We start from the raw sequence: 26,230 nt of genomic DNA, 5'->3' as shown, positions 1-26,230 counted from the left end.
ATACAAATTGCAACTAAACTCATCAGAATGAATAAATTGAAAATTAAGAAACAGTCAATTACAAAATGATAAACAATACATTGACAAGTCGTTCCATTCACTTTTACGTTATTTTACTCCAACTAATGGAAGTTATGAATAAATCTTGTACTTTTTGATAGCAAACTTAACCAACATAACTTAGTGCTCCCGCCATTTTTTTATTGAGTAGAACTTATAAGTCCTCATTCATCTTTAGTGTAGTGTTATGTCCTTTTCCACTAGTTGATAGAAAAAGCTCTGAAGGCGTGAGAATCTTTAAAATATTTTCCAGTTGAACCCATGTTTGATTATCCCTCAATGATTTCTTGAATAAGTACCAGGACCCTGCGGATGGAAAAAGTATATTCGATATTCCTATTCATTTTCATGTATTTTGACTTTAATAACTTCGCCTAACCAACACTTCCCATCGTATACGCAGCAGACATAATTTTTATATTTTGGCTTTGGTAAACTTATAAAGCACTCTGAAACACTAATGTCCTTATGTACCAATACTAATGTGAATGTTTCTGATTCAGAAGTCGCCTGAATTTTCAGAATACATTTCTGACTTGTTGGAACATAACTATGAAAGGTTCTTGTTTCTGGGACTGTTGTGATTACCTGATAACGAGAACTGAGGTATTCTTCAATCAATTGGAACATCTTTATTAAAGCAGAAAATAAATGTTATATTTTTAATACTGTCTTTGCAAGAATTGTACATTTCAGAAGGTGTAACAATTTGATTGCTGACTGTCCTTTGAAAGCTTGCTTTAGTCACTGTCCTTTATACAGTCCACCAATACCATCACCTGATCCTTTTCCACAGAATGAAGCAAAAAAAAAATACCATTCAGCTGCGATTTCAAAATTTTCTTGATGGTAGCATAAATTTATGAATTTACTGGGCTGAGAAGCCAGCAGAAAAATAAAACAATTGTTTAAATTGTGGTAACAGTATTTTTACTTTATTTATAACTTGCATTTGGAAGCAGAAGAACGATCTAGTATCGCGCTTCAAGAACTCACTAATCACACAGTAGCTTTGGCTTTGTAATTTTCCTTCTTTTTTAAAATATATGAGAAATGGATATAAGTCACATCCATTTAAGTTTTTACCAGTGACATGCATTATAAGTTTTTGACCAGTGATATGACTGGACTTCATCCTTTTATCACAAAAGGAAAATTTTGAGAGAAGTCTCCCATTACAATACATTCACCCTCCAAGTTTTCCTTTTTAATGTTGAGGAAATTAGCTTGTTTCTTTGTAACAAAATGATGCCTTTTTAGATTATTTAAATTTTCAGCAAGTTTATGTAAGTACTCTTGAAATGGAAGAATTTGAGTAGTTAGTTCACAATGATCAACAGAAACCCACTGTCTGAAGATAATTTCAGAATCAAAATCATCCCAGCTCTCTTGCAGTAACCTGAGCACTTCATTAGTGCCCAGAGATTTTTCACTCTGACAGCATGCACGTTTCATTTTCTATATCACATACCATGATTAAAAGGAGAATTTTAGAGCAGATAACATGAGTTTTACATTTTGGTGGGTGACACACAAACAGAGTGAGTATCTCACCCACCAGCCAGAAAACAAAATTTAGGTCTTAAATCAGCAAATTTTGATAAACCAACTTTTAAATTATGTTTTTCTTTGAAGGCTGTGCACAATTCTTTTAAGTTACATAAGATAAGTGTTCTTTGAATTTTTTTCCCGTCAGCTTGTCTGATAGAATCATTCTGGTAAAAATCTTGGGACACATTTAATAATATTTTTATCAATTACATGACTGGGTTTCTTTTTGCCAAATTGTGGCAAAATTCCACTTGTTTTAACTAATTGTTTGGATTGACGGGCTAAATACTGACACACTAAACTCATTTTGAATTTTGTTAATGTTACAGCTGTTTGGTAATAAATTTGAAATATTAATATTTTCCTGGGTTGATGAAACTGTCTTCATTTTATTCTTTATTTTAATGATTAATTCTTTATATTCCCTATCTAAATAAGCATAATTGTGTGGTACTAAACTGGTTTCTTCTGTAGAAATATTTAAATTAAAGGAATTGTTTAATTTACTGGTAACTAACTTGGCTATTTTTATAACTTTATTTTTTAAAACTGGTTCCTTTGCACTGCCTGATAATTTTTGAACCTTAATGGTGGAAATGCCAAGTGCTGAAAAAGCTTTATTTACAGACTCGGCTATAACTTACTGAGGCTCAAATATATTTTGACATTCCGGTTCGTTTTCTGTATCATCTTGTGGTGTTTGTATTTTAAGCATTTTGTATATAGTGCTTTGCCTGGAATTAATTTTAAATTTGGATTGCTAGTTGAAAGTGTCAAAGATATTTCTTAAGGAGATTTCTTAACTGGTTTAGTGTGACAGCTAAATGGGTCAGAGCAGCTTTTCCCATTAATATGAAAATATTTATCTAAATATACAGTTTTATGAAAAGTACAGATATTTTTTGTTTCAATACATCCACTTCTTAAAGATATCAATGTTATTTGCTGTTCAGTACACTCTAAAATATCGTGTAATACTGAAGATCTATTGCAAGTCAATTTGTGACATACTGTTTCAGTGTCAATACCAATTGAACACTCCATAATCCATTTTTATAAAATGCAAGGATTCTTATAATAACAATACAGTTAGTATAAATTATAAAACTACCAACTGCACCACACTTTATCTTATTCCAGTTTGTCTACAGGTAAAATAAAAATTTCTCTAATTAATAAAATTAAAAATATAAGATACTGCATAAAAGAGAAGTTCACTACTAATAAAATTACATTACAAACAAGTGTACATTACCTTACCTACTACATTTTTTGTATTGTTACTTACATTAACTAGTAACAATACAACACATTACATTGAAATCAAAACAGTAAATGAACCTTCTACAATGTTTACATTCAGGGTTACACAAACATTCATGTCTATTCACTTTCGTGTTTAAACATGAGTTTGAATGTATGAATCATACTTTAAGTAACAAAATATCTAGAATATATGCTATCTTATTACAGACATATAAAAATATTTTGTATAGTAGGCCTACATTATTATCTGAAAAATACATGCTGTGAATGTTTTGGATACATTGTTCACAGTTAGAAGGAAGGGTGTTTTTAGCAGTTTTGATAGCTTCATTACTTGTCAACCCCTTTGAATAACAAAATAAATTTTATATGGTTTTAAAGGACATAAAAAGTACTTACTGTTTTAAACATTTCAGAGTTTTGCCACTGTTCCATTAGTGATTTTTGGGCCCAAAAATAAGACATTTTCAAAATCTTACGATTTGGCGGCCATTTTTTAATAAAGGGCACTCAGTAACAGTCCAATTTTTTTTTTTATAAGTACTACTAGTACCTTAGAGTTAAAAGGTAAAAAAAACAGGCCTGTTACCCTATGCCCTTCATTATTTATTTTGGGCTCAAAATTTGAAAAAAACAATTTGTAAACATAACTTCAGTAAACATTACAAGATTTGGTTATGAAACAAAATGAATTTTGAGTACACTAAGATGAAGTTCCATCTTCACTCTTTCCAAAAAGCCCTTTTCAACTTGTGTATGATGTAAAATAACAATGATACAGCTCATGGAAAAAGTGACAAAAATGGCTGTTTTCACCTATTGGCGAGTTAGAAAATAATTTATTACTCAAGAAAAAATATTTTTGGCCACTCAAGGTGGGCAGTTATCATATACCAAATATCATAAAAATCAAAAATAGTGATGCAATAAAAGTTTTGAAAATTTGTTGAATTAAAATGGAACACCCCTACTAGGTTTACGAAAGTTTCTCTGTAGTATTGTGGCCAGTCTTATTGTAAACATACAATACCAATACTCAGACACTGGGTGGATCAGAGGAAGTAGATAGCAGGCAGCATTCATGTATTATGATTAGCTGAGAATAGTAAGAAATTCTAAATAAGCAGGCCTGAACTAAGGTACGAGTAGCATCAAAGTATGGAGGTGATTTAGAAGAAAAGCAATAAATCTACAATAACTGTTGGTGATGTACTATAATTAAATAAGCACTCCTTAAGACATATACATAAGTTATTAGTAAAACTGGCCTATGATCTTGATGATGGAGACAAATAATTAAAATGACAATAATTAAAGTCTATAAGAAATCATACAAGTCAGGAGGCATTAAATGACAGGATAAGCATTGGAACATTCAGAGAAAAATTAAAAAACAAGATTATTTACAATTAATTCAACAATGTAGGTTAGTTAATTAACGGGTATAAGGATTGGAGATAAAAATATTTAATAAGTGGAAGATGGGTTCCAATATTGAAATTAACCATTAGAAAATAATTAGGCGCTATTAATGACTAAGGAATCGTCAGTGAATGGAGGAAGCAGTCCTTTCACAGTTTTTGAAAGCACCCTGATCTCATTTTTCATTTTCACTGTTATCTTTAGCTTTATCACCCTATGCTATGTTTACTTTCTTCATTCATTCATCATAATTATATAACCTTTGTTACCCAGGTTTTTTTTCCACCAATCATCTTTCTACCTAAAGTCTTTTCTCTTACCTTAATAATTTACTTTTTTAAATTTACTCATTAATTTTCTATTATACTTGCCTTTGCAGTCAGTTTAACATTTACAAGGAGGTTGGTACACCTTGAACAATAGAAACCTAACTTTAAAGTTCCGCATGTGCATGTGTTGGAATACTGCACAGGTGAAGATGGTGGAAAAACTGGAGCAGTATTTTCTAATAAAATACATGCTTTTAGTAAGCCATTGTGTCTTCTTGGTAAGACAGTCTTGTATAGATCCTAGATGCTATTCAAAAGAAGGCTACTAGAAGATATAAAAACAGCCATGTCGTTTTTGACTTAGGGAGTGGAATTTCAGAAATTTAAACAATAGACAATGACAACTAAATAATAATTGGAAGCAATTAGTAGGGCAAGTAAAGAAATAGAAGTATCCACTTAATAAGAAAAATTCAAGAGGTTATATGATTTCAGAATTTGGTAAAATAAATAACTACTGGCATATTAATGTTTAACTGTTACTGTTATTAGGAACAACAAATATGGGTTTTAATGATCATAGAGAAAATTCAAATGTAAAATGTACTGTAAAATGTACATTTTACAGTACACATTATCATTAATTAATTATAATGAAATTTAAAGAAATCAATGACGAAATTAAGGAGAAATGGTGAGCTGGTGTAATGGTGATGTTGTTGTAAAGGAAAAGTTTAACCAAACCATAAAAAAAATGTTTACTTATGACAAAAGCAAGTACAGCAGAAAATTAATGAATACATTTAAAAAAAAAATTATTAAGGTAAGAATTGAATTATGTAGAAAGATAACTGGTGGGAAAAAATCGTGGATAACAAAAGATAAATAATTATTGATGGATGAACAAAGTAATATGCATAATGCAAGGTAATAAAGCTAAAAATGGCAGTGAAAAAATGAAAATGTGAAGGCTTTTGAGATACAAAATAAAAAATTTTATAAAGCAGCCAAAAACAACTTGTTCAGAGAGAAATGTTATGATACAGAAAATAGGTTACAGGGAAGGTATATAAAAAAAACAATGTATATATACATATACATACATTGTATGCTATTATATATATATATATATATATATATATATAAGCATTAGAATCAAAGGTAAAACCCACCAGGTTAATTTAATGTTTAATCTTGTCATCGCAAATCAGCTGATTTCAAAGTCGAGTTCTAAGGTTAAAATCCTAGTAAAGGCATTTACTTTTATATTTGAAAACTAGATCATGGATACCGCTGTTCTTTGGTGGTTGGGTTTCAATTAACCACACATCTAGGAATGGTTGACCTGAGACTGTACAAGACTACACTTCGTTTAGATTTATACATATCATCCTCATTCGTCCTCTGAAGTAATACCTTATGGTGGTTCAGGAAGTTAAACAGAAAAAAGAATAAAGTAATCAAAGGTAGGAATCAAAATCCAATGTTACAAAGTAAGGAAAGCAATAGTATATAGTAAGAAATAAAGTTGTTTTTTGAAAATTTTAGAGAGAAAGATACGATTATTATTTTTTTGAGGAAGAGAGAGAAGTTAATGATCATTCTAAGATGAGAATTTTATATAGAAATTACTGTTAAACAAAAATTAATATTTGTTTATTTAAAGCCTTAGGTTGGATCATATGCTATGAAAATTTTCAATGTTGAATGGGTAAAGATCTTCTGTCAATAGAGAAACCTCACTCATTTTCTGCTAAACTCAAATTCAGTTATATAATAAAATTCAATTAATAACGTGAATATTAAAAATAGAAAACTGAATTTTTGTCATCAGCCAACTGAAATACTTCTTGATATCAGACAACACTGACACAGAGGTATTTTCAATATATCTATTTACTTTGTATTAATAAACTTTCTCTTGTTCTTTTTCAAATTTGTTTAGCTACAGTATGAACACTAACATAACAAAGTTAATATTTAAGAGCACAATGTAAGAACACCTGCTGGGTAGTGATTAAGTGAATTACAACTAAATTTGATGCTCTTTCCAATAACTATAGTGATTACTATTTTGAAATGGAAAATTTTATGACGAATCATAAAATTTGTTGACTTTTCATCTAATGAAAGAAATCTTATTACAAAATTTCAATAAAAAAAAAGAAGGCATTTGGCCATGACATCATACAAAATGCTAAAAGTAGAGTTAATTAAAAGAATATTTTCCTTGGCTCAGTTAACAATTATGGTTCATAGTTCTGAAAAAAGTAGTTTCTGTTGAAACATGAGGTTTTTTTTCAGAAAGGCATTTGTGATACTGAGGTGACTTGAGTTGTACGATATAAAAAGCATTAGGAAACACAAATTTAACGTGAATACTGAGCTCCTCAACCCAAGAGGTTATAAGTTTTACAGGCATAAATGCAACAAGACACATTAACTAACCCTACAGGATCCCATACGTTTAGTGAGCATTTCGCCCAAAATAAACAGAAAAACCATCAGGGAGAACAAATCAATGTTTAGCGGAAAAAGGTGGCTAATGAAAAAGGGATGGTAAGCCCAGGTAAGAACTACGAAACAAGGTAAACAACCACACTTTCACAATTTCATTCTTGGTGGTGGAATCAGTTCTGGTTACTATCCCTGGGGAAATCAAGTTTCTTAACCTATAATGGGAGCATCATGTTACTAATCAAGATTACATTGTGCTACTGAAATATAGGCTGTAACAAATTATTCCTCCTCTAGATATTTAAAATACATTGGCTGCCAGGAAGAACACCAGTGTTCCTCAGCTTCAATAATTTTAGAATGAGCTATAGAAATGCATCACCTGTTTGAAACGCTTTGAATCTGTCTTGTGGCCCTCTCATAATGCTAATTATGTCATCTAAATGCCTCTGCCATCTAGTGACTATTGAAACTAATTTGTGCGTTTTATACTGTGTTAATATGAGTGTTATGGTAGGCATTTCGAGTGAAGTACTTGCGTTATATTTAATAATATTTGTTCTTTTTTGAGAGTTTCTGGATTTTAGTTCATAATAATATAGGTTTCATAATATTTTATCCATGAACCGTATAAGTAGAAAAATTCCTTCATGAGGGGAGAGTTTGCAATGTTGAATGGGTAAAGATATTATGTCAATAGAGAAACCTTACTCATTTTCTGATAAACTCAAATTCAGTTCTATAATAAAATTCAATTAATGATGTGAATATTAAAATAAAGAAGAAAACAGAATTTTTATCTGGTAACTGAAATATCTCTTGAAATCAGACATCACTGTCAAGGAGGTATTTTCAATAAATTTATTTATTTTGTATTAATAAAGAAAAGCATACTAGTTGACAGCTGTGCATTAGTTGATAACTATTACACATCAGTACTGTTAGCCAAGTCGTAAAAACATACACATTTATTAGGCACACTATGTCGAAATCTAAACCATTTACCAAAAAAATGTAGTTGAAGCAAAATTAAAAGGAGAAATAGTTGGCAAACAATAGGATTGTAGTCACAAAATGGAAGGACAAAAGAGATGTACCTTTTCTTTCAACTAAACATGACCTACAGAAGGCTGAAATGGGATGATTTAATAGAACTGGAGATGTACAAAAGCCCTTAGCTATTATTGATTATAACAAAGCTAAGGAAGGGCTGACCTCTCTGATCATTTGATTAATTATTTTACTCCTCTCAGAAAAACAATACGATGGTACCACAACAAAACAAAAGTATTATTAAATACTGCCATTGTAAATGCGTGAATCATGTACAACCACTTTCAATCCAAGAAAATCCAAATTACTACATTTCCATAAGAACTAATATTGCAAATGGAAAGAGAAGGAAATCGTCTTTAATCAGTACCAATTCAACGACAAGCTAATTTAATCTTTAATTTAATGTTTAATCTTGTCATCGCAAATCAGCTGATTTCAAAGTCGAGTTCTAAGGTTAAAATCCTAGTAAAGGCATTTACTTTTATATTTGAAAACTAGATCATGGATACCGCTGTTCTTTGGTGGGAGGATATAGCTCCAAGAAAGGGCAGGATATAGCTCAAAAAGTTGTAAAACTTGTCAACAGTGCGAATTATATAAGAAATTTATATGTTCAGCATTATACTGCCAGTCACAGATAATGAATTAGCATTAAAATTACAAAATGATCATTAAGTAAAGGCTCTAATAAATATTTATACTTATAATTTTTTAAGAGAAGATCGGTGGTTCCCTGGTGGACCGGTGGTTCTCTGGTGTGCCGGTGATCCTTGCATCTTTTTTGTTATTCCAAGTTTATTTTGTATTTTTTCAATATTGACACAACATATAGCACTTATATGTCTTCGTAGTTTTTCTTTCACGGCTTATGGTTGATGATTTTTCTTATCTACTGCGGCAGCCAACGTGTTAAGAGCCTTTTAGAACAGTCAGAGGCTCCCTAAAAGAAAACTACAACTCACTGTCAGAATTGTGTAGCATAGGGAAGTTCATAACTGAGCTTAAAACAGTTCAGGCAGACTCCTAATGAAGTTAGTTTGATTAAAATAAAATCTTTTATTTTGTCCACAAGGTCTGCAATATAAACAAGAGTGACTTTGTTACAGGACTTTTTCTTTTTCCTGTTTATTCTCTGGTAATTACTGTTCAGATAATACTTCAGAAGATAATATTTATGAGTGTAGTCTTGTACAGTCTCAGCTTGACCATTCCTGAGATGTGTGGTTAAATTAAACCCAACCATCAAAGAACACCAGTATCCACGATCTAGTATTCAAATCCATGTAAAAATAACTAACTTTACTATGACTTGAATGCTTGAACTCTCGACTTCCAAATCAGCTGATTTGGGAAGATGCATTCACCACTAGACCAACCCGGTGGGTATTACTGTGTCATCCTAAAGACGAAATATGACCTGCACTTCATGTGGGGTAGGGAGGGGGGGCTTGGTAAGGTGGTATGCAACCATATGCTCAGAAAGTAATGGCCACTTCAATTATAAGTTCTATGATTGGTAGATTTATGTTATTCTAGATTATAACTATATCACTTTTGGGGGTAGCATTGTGTCTATTTAGATGAACTACAATTTTTACAGTTATGGCACCTAACAAAGTCCACCTGTTATGTTTATTAAGTTAAGGTTTTCAAATGATTTTATTGATATATTGTGTAAGTTTATGGTAGGTACCTTTCCTTTTTTTTACAATATGATGATTTACAAGATGATTTCTTTAACAGAAAATAAATTTTCTGTATCTATTATGTTTAACCTTGTTTATACTTTTCCGTTTTTAAAAACTTTTTATATAAGGTTTATTGATTTTGTCTTCATTTAAGATGTTGCATATTAACATGACTCAAATCATTTTTATGTCACTTAATGTTTCTTACAAGTTTTTGTTTTAACATTATGAATTTAAATCATTATAAAACATTACATGTATTTACATTAACTATAAACAAAGTCTCAAGGTACCATACATTTTCAATTTTTATGCCACTTTCTGAATGAAATAGTGTTATTAAGGTTCATTTATTTATTTTATGGAGATTTTGTTTTAGGCTTTATTCATGAATTTATTTTACCATTGTTTAAATATTGTATAGTAAAATTTATGAGTATGAGATAATCAAGGTAGTGTTCCTTTAAAATAGTTTTAAAATTTTTTGTTAAGCCTAAAGGAGAGAAACGTTTATGTTTTTCTTTCTTCCAAATCCCAATTTTTAATGCAGTCTGTCTAAATGTCAACCAAATGTGTTGGAAAATTTGAATATCTACTTCTATATTTACTTCAATAAAAATTTCCCATTCAAAAACGCAATGATTATACGCCTATATATTTATGATGAAAATTCTAAGCCAATAGATTTTCTTAATTACAAAATGTATATCTTAAACAAACTACCCAAAATAACTTCTAGAAACACACTGCAAAGATTTTAATATTATCACTTTAAAAAAACTTCAGCAAAAACATTGTCAGGAATTAAACTAAAAATTAGTTTTTAATTTATACAATATATCATAAAATGAGTGGTTTGGTATTTAGACATTACACACATTGGGTAAGTATATAATAGCAATATTACACAATATCAATAAGAATTAGAGCTTTTTTATAGTAAATATAAAAAGTTCTATTGATGGATATTTAGTAGATACAAGGCAAACAGTTCAAACTTTTCAAACCTCAATTTTCATCGTAAACGACTGCCATTATTCATAAAATGTTAATGGAATTTCATTAATTGCAGTCATACACTATGTTCCTAAAATAAGTTAAACGTATCTTTAAAAGTAATCAGAATAAACATGAGTATAAAAATATTCATTCGCTTCAAAGTACAGGTTAGGTTTTTACGAAATTATACATTCAACCGAAAAACAAATGAAAATCATTTGTGCAACAAGTCAACTAACTTTCGACAGTTAGTTTAACAGTTTTTTAAGCAATAACATAAAGTACAGGTTAAAACAAAAACTTTTATGCTGATAGATAGCCGAAGAAATTAATACTTAATTTAGAAGTATTACAATGATAGACAGGTCAACCTTACAGCCTTAAAAAATTTCCTGTTTTCGTAACATCCAACCATAACAATCACAACCAAACCTTTACACTCGCTCAGTAAAGTTATCAAAACGGTTAGTTATTACTGAGATCAGTTTGAGCAACCGTACAGTTTAACAATTGTAAAAATTTGTTGTGTACTTTGTATTATAGTATGTTTAACTGATATTTTAAATCTGTTTATAGAACATAAAAATAAATTAGTGTTATTTTTTGAGTCTTTTGTTCTCATAATCGTATTCTTTAGGTTCAGAATCATTATGAAAAATACTAGTACCAACATTTTGAGATTCATATTTAGTTATAAATTATATTACACCAATTTTCAATCTATTTCTAATGTTAGTACATCATTTTTATCTCAGGTTTACTATAACAAACAAATTTTATTTCAAGTTAATATCATTTCCTCAGTTCCAAAGAACCAAACAGTTGAGCTAAGTAATACTGAAACATTTTACTCTCACTGCCATATTTCAAAAAAATATTTTTATACAACCGAACGAGCGCATCTTCTTTACTAGCTGAAGGCGTAATATAAAGTGCATAAATCTCAATCGTAAAAGTGGATGCTAATTAGACGTAGACCTTATTTCATTATTTTTAGTGTTTATAGAACGTTTTTTTAAACACTTACCCTAATAATAAGACTAAATTGTGTTTCTAATTTTAACAAAAATCTATTATTTCATAATATTTTTTTTACAAAAACTGTATTCTAAAATTTTGCTTCTAGAAAGAGTAAAGGAATTACAAAGGCTGAGATAAATGACGTTTGTTCTTGGATCGATAACATGCATCGTGTAGCTGCGCTGACTGTACAGCACTGGAAAAGAGAAAAATGGCGAATACTGGGCTTTTGCTGTCAATTCGTGTGATGTTTAAGAGTTCGTTTTTGTGATGAAATGGGTTGAATAATGTGTGGAAAACGTGCCGTAACATAAGTTTTACTGTTTATACGTTTTGGCGCTTGCATTGGTTTCAAATAAATACAAAAAATGTCGAGTGACAAGGTAAAAGTGGCAGTTCGTGTTCGACCGTTCAACAGAAGAGGTAAGGACATTTATCAGACAGTCTTATTAAATTGTGGTGGTTAATTATGATAAAAAATAATTTTTGACGTATTGATTTTGTAGCAGAATGTATCTAATGGAGCTGTTTTTAACTACGTATTATTTTATGTATTTAGAAAATAAAAGACCAAAATAATTGATTCTACAGTTGTTAACTTGTTCTGTTAATTTATTCAGTTACGTTAGAAATTTACTTGAAACACTAGAGTTCATTATGTAATTGACATCTGTTACGGGTTATCTTCCTGAATCATATACAGAAACGGTTGTAGTTATTTATTCTCATGAATGGAAAGCGCACACGTGAATTATTTTCTCTAAGAATTAACTAAACTTGGGACCAAATGTAAAATTAGGTTTTAAAGAAAATTGTTAAGGAAATTTTATGTTGTGTGAAGTGTGTGCCGTCTTGTGTTTTGTTAAATTTTGTAAATAAATGAGGCTTATCCTGATATTGTACTTTTTTTTTATATATTTTGCACCCGTATTAAGAAATTGCCAGCGTTTATATGAACGAAGCGATCAGCTGATTGATTTTTGTCATTAAAAATGGCTCCATCGTATGGTAAGAAATCTGTCATATACTGGCAGGTTCTTTCTCAAAACTTCGAGACGATATTTGATTTGGTTTTTTGAGTTTTTTGTTAGGAATATTTTGTTTATGTTTACTTTTCTTCTGGTGTTTGTTGTGCTGTATTTAAACTCTTTTCAAAAAATTTATCCTCAAAGGATTTTCCATGATTTTAAACGTGGATATTTCATTTATAAATTGAATTTTCATTAAAACATGTGACGAAAACTAATCGATAAGTATATCTGTGATTTTCGTTAAAAATAACTTTCTTTTATTCTCGGTTGTACCTTTATAAGGCATGCGCGATTTTAACTACGTATGGTTATTAGAAATCGTGTTTGATTATAATGCGGGATTTGCTTGAAAAATTGTAATCGACACAAGTTGCATTTTGTGTGTCTTGCAAGAGCATTTTCGATAAAGTTAATTTATTTTGAATTTTATATAGTATTTTAATGAATCCCTGTGAAATTTTAAGTATAGAATAACTAAGTTAGTTCATCAAAATAACCTGAGTTATAATAATCGAATTAATATCTTCCGGTTCGTGATTGATTATTCAGTATGAGGTGTTAAACGTTCGTTATTTTCTTTTTCAATCCTAGTAATGAGGTCAAATCTAAGCAAGGAAGGGCTTGTTACTTGAATCTATGAGGGTCATGATTTCCACTTGAAATACTAGTATATGTACTAAAATTATATGCATATTTGACCCGTCTGATCACCAGAATGGCTGTTTACAAAATACTGTGCAATTTATTTGTATTGTAGTCGAATGTAACATTTACAAAACATAATTTTAATTATGTAAGTTTAAACTGATTTATATTAATTGTTTTTCTATTGTATTCCTTTTATTGTAAAATTATTTGTAACTTACAGATTTTATAAAATAATAATGAATAAAAAAATGTTAAAACGTGTAACTTTAATACCTAAAAAAATCTGTAGCAATTAAAATAAAAATATATAATAGTTAAAAGTGTGTAACTATGTCTGATCATAACAAATTTTATCTATGTTGGTGTGCTGCTACCTTTTGCATAATTTTTGTTTAGAAAGAATCTAGATTTCTTAAATGTTCTACAACTCAAGAATTCAACCAATAGTCTATTGTTAATGAAAGCGGTTCTTACATACATTGTTTGGAATTACAAAAATTTCCTATAAATACTTATATAAAGTAAATTTATTTATTTATTTCAAGGTAAATTTATTAATTAATTAATTTATTTATTCCTTATAAATACCTATTGAAGGTCTTACAAAGTGTGCATGTATTAAAAAGAATTCAATAAAAAAGATGCAAAAAAATGTTTTAATTATGTTCATTTGTTCTGTAGTAACTGTAATAACTTTTACACACATATTTTTCACTTTTGTAGTGTGGTGTATCAAGTTAAAAGTTCATCAATTTTTTGCAATTACAGGATTCCATCCCCAAAAAATATAAGTATTTTTTGATTGATTCTGTAATGTCCTAATATTTTAATCACTGAAAGGTTTTGTTTGTTTTAGTTTTTAACTTCTTTTAGATAAATTCATATTATATCTTTCTTCGGTAATGGTTAATTGGTACTTACGTATTAACGCCACCGCAGCTACAGCTATATTTAAAAACAAAGTAGTCAGTCAATCGGAGTGTTAATTAACAGGAGTGTTTTGATTATTTAAATAATAAATAATTGCAATAATTACTGAATTTATTAAATAAATACTCAGAAAATTACGGTGTTAATAAATCAAGGTTAGCGAGCGTAGGTTAAGTTTGGTTAAATTATATTTATAAAATAAATAAATATAAATAACTATTTATTAAAATTAATAAATAGTTCGAATCTATGGTTTGACTGTTTTGAATCTATGTTAAACTCTATATCGGCCCATTTTCCACCGAAATCCAATTGACTAATTAGTTTTTAAATAAAGTTTTAGCTGCGGTGGCGTTAATTCGTAAGTACCGGTTCATTTTTTGTCGCGAATGAATACACTCAATGAATGTGAAAATGTCATGTGACTTTTGTGTTAGGAACGTCGTTTTTATATTTTACTGGGCATTTACGAAGTTAGTTTTGGTAATTTCGAATGCATAACTTTTCTGTTGGCCTTAAAGGAAGTAATAAAATACTAATTTATGTGTTGCGTTATTGATTGTTTCCATTTTTATTTTTATTATTTCTGTGTGCGTAAGTGAAGTATTGCGAATAGGCAAAAAGTCGAAGTTAACATATCAAATCCGATTACCGAAAAATGCTAAGTTCCAGTCGATCTGTACAAAATTGTGTTAATGAATCGATTCAGATGTTAAAGAGGTTTTGTTTTAGACCAGTCGATTGCATTTTTCCTTTAATCCTTTCTCAAACACTTTTCATACCTTGCTTGATGATTTCATATTATTTTTATTGTCCAGTTTGAAAAAGAAGTCGTATTTATTTTAAAATCGTTATACCTCGTGCAGCCAAAGATGATTCGTTAGTTTCTTATTTCTAGAAATCAGTACAGCCGTTCCGGAATTAACAAACGTACATCCAACAGAACTACTTTTCTTCTGGCGCATTCGAATAAAAAAAGTTATACATCTCATTTATTTTCTTTTGTTGGAGAAAGCGTCTCATTGTCTTTTGTATCAAGTGTAAAAAAAATTGTTCACAACATTTTTAAAGTTAGAAAAATATTTGAATTTTTTAGGAGGTGCTTAGGATCATAAAAAGGGATAATCTAATCTCTCTCTCTGCAAGAAACGTGATTTGTTATTCTGTATCTTGGCCGATTAGATTCTAAGATTGATTGTAACCAGTAACCAAATAGCGAGTAGGCAATTCAATTTAGAAATTTTTTTTTAGTAACTTAATGGATTGTATTAAGACGCATCCACAATTTACGTTGTATGATTGAAACAAACGTTACAGCCGTTTTGGGGGTGTAAGATGCCCTGAAAATAGAGACTGTAAGCTAAGTAGCTTTCAGTTTTTATAGTGGACTGTAGTTTTGCCCATGGCCTAGAGCACTTTGTGTCAGAATTTTTCGAACTCCCAGTATATATGAGAATTGTAAGCAAAAAAACACCGGTGTATATAGTACTCAAGAGTAATTTGTCGAACAGTTTTTCATCGATTGTTCGTTTACCTACGATTATACTCGATTTCTGAAACATTGGTTTAAAGCAGTGTGAAAAAATAAGTGATCGGCCGTTGCCGATGAGCTTCGAAATAATTGAAGGTAGGGGAGGGGGGTACTGCTGTTGAAATCGCCATTGCGAGATGATCATCGTGTCAGATTCTTCCTTGGCTATTGCATTTTGGGCCGCCTAAATAATAGACTTCTGGTGATAGTACAGTTTTCTCATGTTTAACTATCTGTAACAGTTCCTCACTTTCTGATCGATTGTGCGCATATTGCTTATTCCGACACAATTACCCAAACCGACACCCAAACGTTTTTTGTTTTTAAATTGAACATGTTGTTGAAGTCGTTGGTTGTTTTTAATTGAAGATGTGACCTAAATAGATTGTTTGAATTTTAATTCTAAGCGGTTAGACATTTCCGAATTAAAGGTTTTTGCTACACTATATTACATTATCTGTAATTCCGTTACTCTTCCGTCTGGGTCATTTCTTGTTTGTATTTATTTATAAAATTTATCAGTATTGAAAACAGATGTCAAATATTACGGAAGAATAAAATCATTGTAGTCGCTCAAGTTCACTTTGGTTAAGTAATTCTGTATGACCGTTTCACTCGTCTTAAGTCATCATTGATGTAGTAGATAAAATATAATTTACGTATACATGATGGAATTACCGGGTCATATTAGTGTCTATTGCTAAGTACAGTTAGATTTTTTTTTGAACCGGAATAGTAGAATTGTCATCGACATGATTTTATTTTTCTTTCTTACCGCCATAAAAAGCCGACAATTTGCATATTTCGGAGTTATTCCTAAAGAAAGAACGTATCAGTGAATGTGTGACTTCGGATGCAATCTACAATATAGTACTGTATTAGCCGTTAATGCTGGTAAGCGCCCAACTTTTAGACAGAGTAAACTAATTGGGTGGTACAAACCAATGACTCATGTTTAGTTGCATTCGAATTCGGTCAAGATAGACAGTTTCCGCTTGACTGATAAAATAATTAATACTCTAATGACTTGTAAATACTCTATTGCTTCCACATAATTCTACAGTATCAATTATTCGGAAAATTTTGAATTGGAGCGTTGGGTACGTCTGTTTGATTAACGAACCAATATTTCGACTGTAAGAAATATTTGATTTTGTCTGTTCAGGTCAGTATTTCTTTAGTATCAAAACCTTTCCCAAAAAATTTCCATTTTTTTTTCTGATACATCACCGTCTTATGCGACTATGCTTCTGCATGCTCTCAACATCCTAAATCTTTACGATTCGTTACTTGTGTATTTCACCGACAGTTTAAACCCGGATAACGGACGATTTGAACGTATAATCCGTTGATATTTGCCAATTGTGTGCTTGGAATACCAAATGTAAGGAATAATAAATACAAGCGAACGTTTGGTCGATATTTGACCAAAACTTCGAGAAATACTTTCCTCGTTGTAAGGAAATGTTTTCCTTACAAATTAAGGTTAATTTCGATTAATTTTTTTCCATAGCCACATCAGTTGTAAATGACATGATGAATATAAAGTCATTTCTGAAATCGCCATAGTCATTATCTAGAATAAAAAATGTCAGGTGTAATAAAGAAAGTAAGGAATGAGTTTCCTGTCGCCTTCACCGAGCCAAATGTATGATCTCATATTCGTACGTCGAGCCTGCTGGATTTGCAAATGATAAAAGTGACACCTTTACTCTGCTTCACTCCTCGAAGAGAATAACTCTTCTACTTTAGCCGTTTGATATCCTCTCACAAGCGTAAAACATAAATGATTCTTGTTTTTTGCTCCAAGCAAAGTTTAGTGCAACAAATTAGCTTATTCTTTACTATTGTGAACAAATGGTTTTGCGTAAACTGCCTTATGAAAGTAGGAGGGTTATGTTAAACTAAATAATGATTTCATTTCCGTTACACAGATAGGCGTTTTGTTTTTAATAGAGTACCGTAGAAGTTGGATTTAAATTTTTTTTTTAATGAGATTTTTGTTGAACATAAACAAAATTTTTCCTGTTTATAATGTTAACAACAACATTACCTTTGAAAACGAGTCTATAAACAACTGAAATTGATAAAGTAAACATACTACTTTAAAAGTGGTCGGGCGATAAGTAGCCACTTTTCTTAGTTTTTCAGTATCTGGATCCAATGCAAAAGAGGTTTTGGATTATTTGGTGGAAGTTTTGGATTCACGAATAATCGGGGGTGTGAGTAGAATTTGAATCATTGCGACTATCGTGCCGGTAGGTATACTTACTGACCGCTCACTTAGTGGTGTTACATACTAACAGCTACTAGCTCGTCGTCGATGTTAACGCAAATAATAAACGTTCTTCAGAATATAGTTATTTTGAGCGTTTGTTTCATGGTGCAGTAAGACCGTTGTTAAAGTTTCACTTACATCTTTCTTTATTTATGTAGTTTGCAAGTGTAATATTTAACGTGTATTGTCTGACATACGAATATTTATAAAGTTAAAATTCTTATATTTTGCAAAATTTCCGCTTCACTGTAGTGAAGCGGAACCCCACTAGCTGTGAAAAAAAATTATTCGTGTTTGACGAAAAATGAAGTGATGTAAAAAAAATCGGCAGATATGATCAGCCAAAGCGTATTGATTCGAGTTAACAGCCTATTGGAGACTCGAGTGACTTTTTTTTATAGCAAGATTTTTCGTTCTTGACATTTCGGTAGGCTGTTTGTGAGGAAACTTATATTATGTGAGACCACATCGGTGATCGCTGTTTCACTCGTTTGCGGTTTAGTTACTATCGTGATTCGCTGGAAGAGTGCGGGTAAAAATTGTTCTTTGTCGTTGCTGCAAGTGCCATAAACGGTAATCCGGTTCTGCACGTTGTGCTAGTGATCTTTACGTGCTGAAACGGGCTATAGATGAACAGCTACACTCTGAAATCTTAATACAATCATTAAATAACAAATTATATTGTCGTATTCATAAATATTAATTATATTATATGAAAATTTGTCGCTAAAATTTCTTATTCTTTTTTTTTTAACTTTAACAAAATTAATTTAATATTGTTACAATTCTTATGTTACATTATTGTAGACAAATTAATCTGATATCTGAAGTGGATTCTAATTTTTAAATTAGGAAATATATATAATATATAATCAGTTTTATATATATATATATATATTGTATATACAGTGGATTTCCGAAAAAATTATACACATTTATAAAAATAAAAAAAGTTTCAAATTCGAATAGATTAAGAAAGAAACACGATTATTTTAATAAAATTTTTGATAGTACTGAATAATATTTAAGGAAAATCACAATAGGAAAATTTTTCAGGAATCACAAAAAACATTTTTTTCCATTATCTTACAAACTCAAAATTTGGAAATATGTTACCTTATTGAGTCTTGTGATCACTATTATTTGGCTAAATTTTAAGGAAAGAATTATAATTATTTTTCCAGAAAATTGAAATTTTGTGTTTGACGTGTCTGGTTTTGAACCGAAATAATTGATATGTCTGGTTATGAAACTTAATATCTGGACTTGTCTGGTTATGAACTTAAAACACTGTTCACAAAAGAAAATGTTGTAATATTATTACCATTGAAAAGATTATAAAACATTACAGAAAAGTGAAAAATTTTAACTAAAATATCTTAAATATATTATCATGAATAAGTCGTTTTTGAAAAGCTTAAAAAATACAATATAAGTATTATAAAAGAAAGTGTTTTTCATTAAGATTCCAATTATTATAAAAAAAAGTTAAACAATTAATTCATCCACCTCACAATTAAAATTATCACATGAATAAATAATTTCGTCCTCGACATAATCTTCCTGCAAATTGTTAGTTTGATTTTCTATAACATTCTTATAATACTTTAAAGAATTTAAATCAACCCAGGATTCACCGAAGTGTTTTGCTAGCAATTTCTTAAAATCATCTAATTTTACTTGTGGTACGGCCTTACCAGCTGGTATTATCTTTGGAAATACAATGTCTTTAAATGTTTTTGAACGTTTATACACACTTTTGTACAGTCCTTCTTCTGTTTTATAATGAACTTCACCTTTTATGAGGACATTATCTCTCTTACGATTAAGTTTGAAAAAAAAAAACCGTTTCGAAGGATTAAATTTACAATGCCACTGACCAGGAGGGCGCATTACTTCAGAGACGGACTGCTTCCAATCAAAAACCTTATCGTGTAAAGGTATTACAGTTCCAAAGAGGGAAAAAATATTTGTGTACTCGATTGGGTCTAAAATAATGCTGAATTTTTTAATTACATTTTCAATTCGTCCGAAAATTCTATTCGGTGGTAGGAACGAATGTCCAACCGTAGGAAAAATATATTCAATTAATTTAATATTTTTTGGAGCATTATTTTATAACCAGGCACTAAGCATTCCCATCATAAAATGATTTTTATTTTCGCCGCCACACCCATCTGACGCAAGGCGGACAACTTTGATGTACTCCGGAATTTCAATGAGTGAAAGACAATGGCATACAGCTGAACATATTTCAGTAAAGCTTTTTTCATGTTCACTTTCGTTCCACTGATAGATAAAATGCATTTCTGTTAGTTTGTCTGCTTTTTGAATCACCCAAAACTACAGTGAGATTGTAATTGTAAAGTTGTGAATAATAAGCGCTTTGGTCTGGGACCTTCGGTAGCACTTGATTTTTTTTCATATCAAATGTTACTGTCAATAGGTCAGAATGTTTTTCTTTTAAAAATGAATAAATCGCTTTGGCTTTTAATCTGTGACTAACTGTAACTGACTAGCAAAAACAAGAGCTTTACCGAAAACTAATTCACAACTGTTGTAGAGGGCAGCACTGTGGATGGATGTGTCTGGTTTTGAAAAAAAGCAGCTGATACTAGTCTGGTTATGAAACTAAACATATATTTTAAAGCCTCTTTACAAAGCGATGTGTCTACGTTTGAAAAAAATGATTTTCACATATGATGTAAAATGTTATAGAGATACTAAAACTGTAAAAATCCGAATTTCGAAAAAAAGTGATGTGTCTGGTTATGAAACTAAACGACTCATAATCTTTTAAAACTGAGAGAATCACATTCTTGTCGCTTTGACCAGCTGGTAGCAATAGACGAGCGAGCGTTCGTGTTTCGGGGTTTCTTGTTGGCATCATCATCTTGTATGTCGTTTACGATCTCTCGTCGCTCAAAATTTGGCGAAACAATCTACTAAATTTTTTCTCGTTCTTTCGGTATCATCACGTTTATTTCATCGGATTCATCGTGTTTTTGTTACTTTGAACAGCATTAATAATTAAAATAATATTTTTAATTTTTTCTTCATTAATTTTAAAATGTTCAAAAATGTAACATTTCAATTATCTTTGCGAAGAGCTAAAGTAACAGTTTTTTTTCTAAATACTATTTTTAAATAAATTATCTTGTAAAGTTTTTTTATCAGGTATTTATAAAAAATAGGTGATCCTGATAACCGAATTTCAGGATTGACCTGCCAACTCTCTTGTGAAATTCACTTATTCTTAGGTTTAGAAATTAGCCGGCCTCCATGGCGCGAGTGGTAGTGTCTCGACCTTTCATCTGGAGTTTCCGGGTTCGAATCCCGGACAGACATGGCATTTTCACATACCATACAAATCATTCTTCTCATCCTCTGAAGCAATACCGAACGGTGGACCCGGAGATTAAAAAAAGTTACCCGACTTTTAACACCACTCCCTTTATGCCGGCTAAATTATAACAGAACTACCGGTTCGGGCTTCTTTTCTGAAGCAATTAATTTTGATGTCCTGAACAAAGAATTTCTTTAGTTTTATGTCGATATTTATCAGAGTTGCGATTCTACCTTTGCGGCAGATCGCCAGGCAATTTTATTCTTCGCCGATTGAAGTTCTGCAATTTGATTGCTGATAGGCACTGATTTTTTACTCAGGATGAAATTTTTCAAAGACTTTCGATTAGAAGCTCTAAAAATACTGATTAAATTTATCCGAAAAATTAATCGTCAATAATTTTTACTTTTATAAGTATTAACGAAAATTTCTTCTTTTCATAATACCATCTATAGAGCTCAAGTTTCTATTTTTGAGAATCGCTTATAAAAAAATTTGCTTGTAAAGATAAGTTAGGCGAAATCATAAATATAATCTGCGCAGATTGAGTTGCAGACATGTGTCATCTGAAAGTAAAAGTTGAACTTTCTCTTTCTTTTTGCATCATCCATTCTTCGTGTATAGTTACAATAAGGTAGTTGGCGCATTCTATTACTTCTTTTACTTTTTATATTTGGAATTTAATGCAGGGTTTTTTAATTCTGATTTTCATCGTCTAGTCATGATTTTGGTTGATGAGTTGTGGATTTGCACGGCAACACTTGCCTGCAAACAGAATAATCCACATTATATTTTTATATAAATGAAAAAAATTTGTAGTATTACAACAGAAACAATTTGGTTTAAATTTTATTTATAGTCATAAAAAATAATAAACATCGATTATCTATCGTCAAGTAACCGATCGCCACTTTTACGCAAGTTACCGTATCAAATTTCATGATCATACATTCCGTGTTTCCAGAGATATTTATTAGAATAGTCGGCCCCTCTCTCTCACGCACACAGGCGCGCGCGCGCACACGCACATACACACATACACACTGTTTCATACTACTACATAATTGCGCCGTAGAATTTTTTATTGCAGTTTTGGAATCTGAAGATTTCCAAACGTCGAGAAATTCAAAAATAACTTCTTACCCAAAATGTTATTCATTACTATCCTTTTTCTTTTGCTATGATAATGGGGAAAGTAAAAAAAGAATCATTAAAATCATTGCATTTGATCGTAAATAAAGCTTGATATGAATAATAGAAAATACATTAAAGTTTAAAAACAGACAGAAAAAATCTTTTCAAAAGATAAGAAAATAATTTTTATAATCCTTTAAATTTGGACTTTTTGAAGTCTACACCCAATTTAAAAAAAACTTGCTATTCCTTTTTGTTAAAGTTAAATTCATTGTTATTTTTTTAATTTATTCTATTTAAGGTTGCTTATTTTAATAAAATTTGAGTTGTCTTACAAAAAATTGGCCGTTATAAGAAGCCGAAACGAGAAAAGACGAGGATAAAATTAAAAATAAATAAATGCAGTGAAAGGAAGTAAAAGACTGCTACTGTGTGCGAGAGATAAATCTCTCTAGAATGCGGGAATATGTATTTTTTCCCGAAGTTATACATTTTTGCTCAAAAAATACTTTTAATGTCAGAATCTCACCAAGATAAATTTCATTGAAGTATAGCAGTTGAAAGTTAAGCAGTTATGAGAACAATAAGATGAAAATTACCTTCAAACTGTCTATATGTGCAATGTACCTATTTAAAAGATTTTCCAATTGAGTTATCTGAAAAAGAGTTGCTGTTGGATCACCAGACCTTGTTACGCAAATTAAAAAAGGATTAAATAGTCATTGACAACGATTAATTCCGTGAAGAGTTACTTAACGATGATTAATGAGAAATAAAAAGTAGAAATGCAAATCAAATTGAGTACTCTTGCTTTTATTTTATTTGAAGTTTCATAAAAATCAAATGTTATAGCGTATTTAAAAAAAATTCATTCGTCGAATTGTATAATTGATTTGCTTTTAATTAAAGTAAATATGTAGGTTGAATAATAATAAACTAAATAAACTGAATCTTTCTCTTTATTTAGTCATTTAAAACATGTTTAATAGTTTTTTAATTCGTTAAAAAGTAATGAAATATTTAGTTAATAAACTAAATGATTATGAGGTGAAAAAACTGCACATTCCAATTGATCATTTACAAAATACATTTCTTGAAAGAGTACGCAATTTTTATTCGAAACAGAAGACTGAATTACCTCTAATGGCGAGATTCTCTACAGCGGAAATAGCTATGGGAGTTTCATAAATATTAAATAATACTTAAAACAATTTTTCTTTCCTTTTTATATTGTTATTTTTTCATAATCTATATATTTCAGATTATTCATCTAATATTTATTTAATGAAAATCACTTTAGCCATTCTGGAGTTACAGACTTAACAAACATACCGCTCAAAAAAATATTTTTTTTGGTGTTTAAGTGTACTCTTTAATATTCAAAATACGAAAATATTGTTGTTACCTTTAAATACTAGCATGTGTCTATTATTAGAGAAGTAAGGAATACCGCTGTATAATTTCGCCTTACAAAGATGGATTCATAAGTAGTTCCAGTTGACCTGAGATCTCCCTTAATATTTTACTGAAGAGTCTGTGAGTTTGTATGTGTCCACTCATAAAGCAGTAGCACTTCTTTTATACCAATTTCTAGTTGTGATGAATAAAGTTCACATAAACGTAGGTTTGAAAACGCTTTGTTTTCGAGTTGCGGATAGTGAAAGATTTCGTCCGGATTTCAGCTCTTTTAATAAAATGAAGCTCTACTGTGATTTTGGGATCCAAATTAAGGAGTAAATTTGACGATTTCTTATGTAATTTGAGCTGGGAAATAGGATTTATCAGGTCCTAGAACTATAACTGTAGTAGTTTTAAAAATATCCGACGTAAAACACTAACTTCGATTCGAAAAACAACTTTTTTTAGATTTGTAATAAACATCTGTGTTAAATGACATAAATACCGAAGATTTAGCAAAAAAAAACTTGTTCAGAGTTTAATTCTACAAAATTAATGTAAATACAACAATAAAAAGTAAATAAAAACTTTTAAAAGTCGGTTTTTTATTTAAGCAAAACAGACAGAAAATCCTATTATACTTTCTGTGTTTTATAAATATTATTCTTAATTTAGTAAAAACAAAAAAAAATAAAACATGAAATAATAAATTTTAACAGAATGAATAACAAACCTCAGTTACAGTAATTGTTCGAAATTCTCTCCTTCACAATGCATACAGCACTCTGCCCGACGTAAAATATTTCCGGTGGCTTTCCGTATCATCTCAGGATGCTTTTGTATAAATTAAAATAGCATTTCGTATTTTAATGAGTAACTCTTCTTTAGTGTTAACTTTTTTATGGTATACTATCGTTTTCGTATGGCCCCAAATGAAGTAATCCAGTGGCGTTAAGTCATGTGATCGTGGTGGCCAGTAAATTGTTCCACAACGTCCAATTCAGTTTAAAAAATTAGCATTCACGTGATTTCTAGCCACTGAAGAAAAATTTGGCGTTGCATCATCTTCCTGTAAAATCATTTACGATCTAGTTTGAAAAGGTACATCCTCCAAAAGAGCCGGCAAATTATTTTTCAAGAATGTATGGTTCTTCCGTAAGGTTTTTCCTTAAAAGCAGATTTTGTCATAAATATTGCCACACCAATCCTTAATGTAAAATCTATGTTGGAAACTAGTTTCTACAGTACCGTGTGGATTTTCTTTTCTCCATAAGCGATTATATTTAGAATTGAAGATTCCGTTTCTCATAAAATTGACTTCATTAGTAGGTAAATTTGAATTTACCTTACCGGCGTTGTCTAGAAACCAATGGCAGAAGTTTAACCGTCGGGAATAATTTGTTGGCCGTAAATTTTATACCGTCTGCGGGCGGAAAGGATAAAGATTTTCTTTCCGTAGGATCCGCCACACTTTGTTTTTTGACAGATCAGTGCGACATCGCCTTGTGAAAGTGCCCGGGCTACGCTGAATTTGCTGAATCACACTATGTTCATCATTAACACGATGATTTACATGGGGTTCACACAATATGATTTACACAATATGAGACGTTGGAAATTACTCTTTTGTTCTTAAATGCTGATACACCTAAGAATGTTTAAAATTGATTATTCATTGTCTGTTTTGCTTCAAAATAAAACCGATTTTAAAAGTTTTTATACTTTTTATCGGATGTATTTATGTTAATTTTCTCAGAATTAAATTTTCTACGTATTTTATTACTAACTGTTTTGCATTTATTAGTAATTTAACAAAGCTATTGTAGTACAGCTCTAGGGGAAAAAAATTGTTTTTCGACACCAAATTTTGTATTTTACGTTGGAAATCTTAAAAACTACCAGAGTAACAGTTCTGGGATCTATTTTATCCTATTTCCAAGCTCAGTTTACTTAAGAAACCACAAACTTTACTTCTTGGTTTCGGTCCAAAAATTACAGTTCTTTTTATGAAGATCTGAAATCGGGCCGAAATCTTTTGCTAGCTGTAACTCGAAAACAGATTTTCCAGATCTATGTTTATATGAACTTTTTTCATTATTTTTAGCAGTAGAACATGTCCTGAAAACTCAGTTTTTTCATGAGACCC

The 26,230-nt window shown here is 30.4% G+C and overlaps 1 protein-coding gene across 4 annotated transcripts in view; it reads left to right on the top strand.

Annotated features, from left to right (window-relative positions):
- Positions 1–11,964: 11,964 nt before the first annotated feature.
- The window catches only part of Khc-73 (Kinesin heavy chain 73), a 489,570-nt gene continuing 475,304 nt past the window's right edge, over positions 11,965–26,230 (top strand). For all 4 annotated transcript variants that reach the window (XR_012756224.1, XR_012756222.1, XR_012756225.1 and 1 more), the window contains exon 1: positions 11,965–12,211. Coding sequence is in view for 1 of the 4 variants with exons in the window: in XM_075364813.1 (XP_075220928.1) it covers positions 12,157–12,211 (55 nt within the window). In the remaining 3 variants the exon portion in view is untranslated. The remainder of the gene's footprint in view (positions 12,212–26,230) is intronic.

The sequence above is a fragment of the Lycorma delicatula genome, chromosome 1 (genome assembly GCF_047948215.1).
Source record: "Lycorma delicatula isolate Av1 chromosome 1, ASM4794821v1, whole genome shotgun sequence".
Classification (NCBI taxonomy): Eukaryota; Metazoa; Arthropoda; class Insecta; order Hemiptera; family Fulgoridae; genus Lycorma; species Lycorma delicatula.
This window is presented reverse-complemented; position numbering and strand designations above follow the sequence as displayed.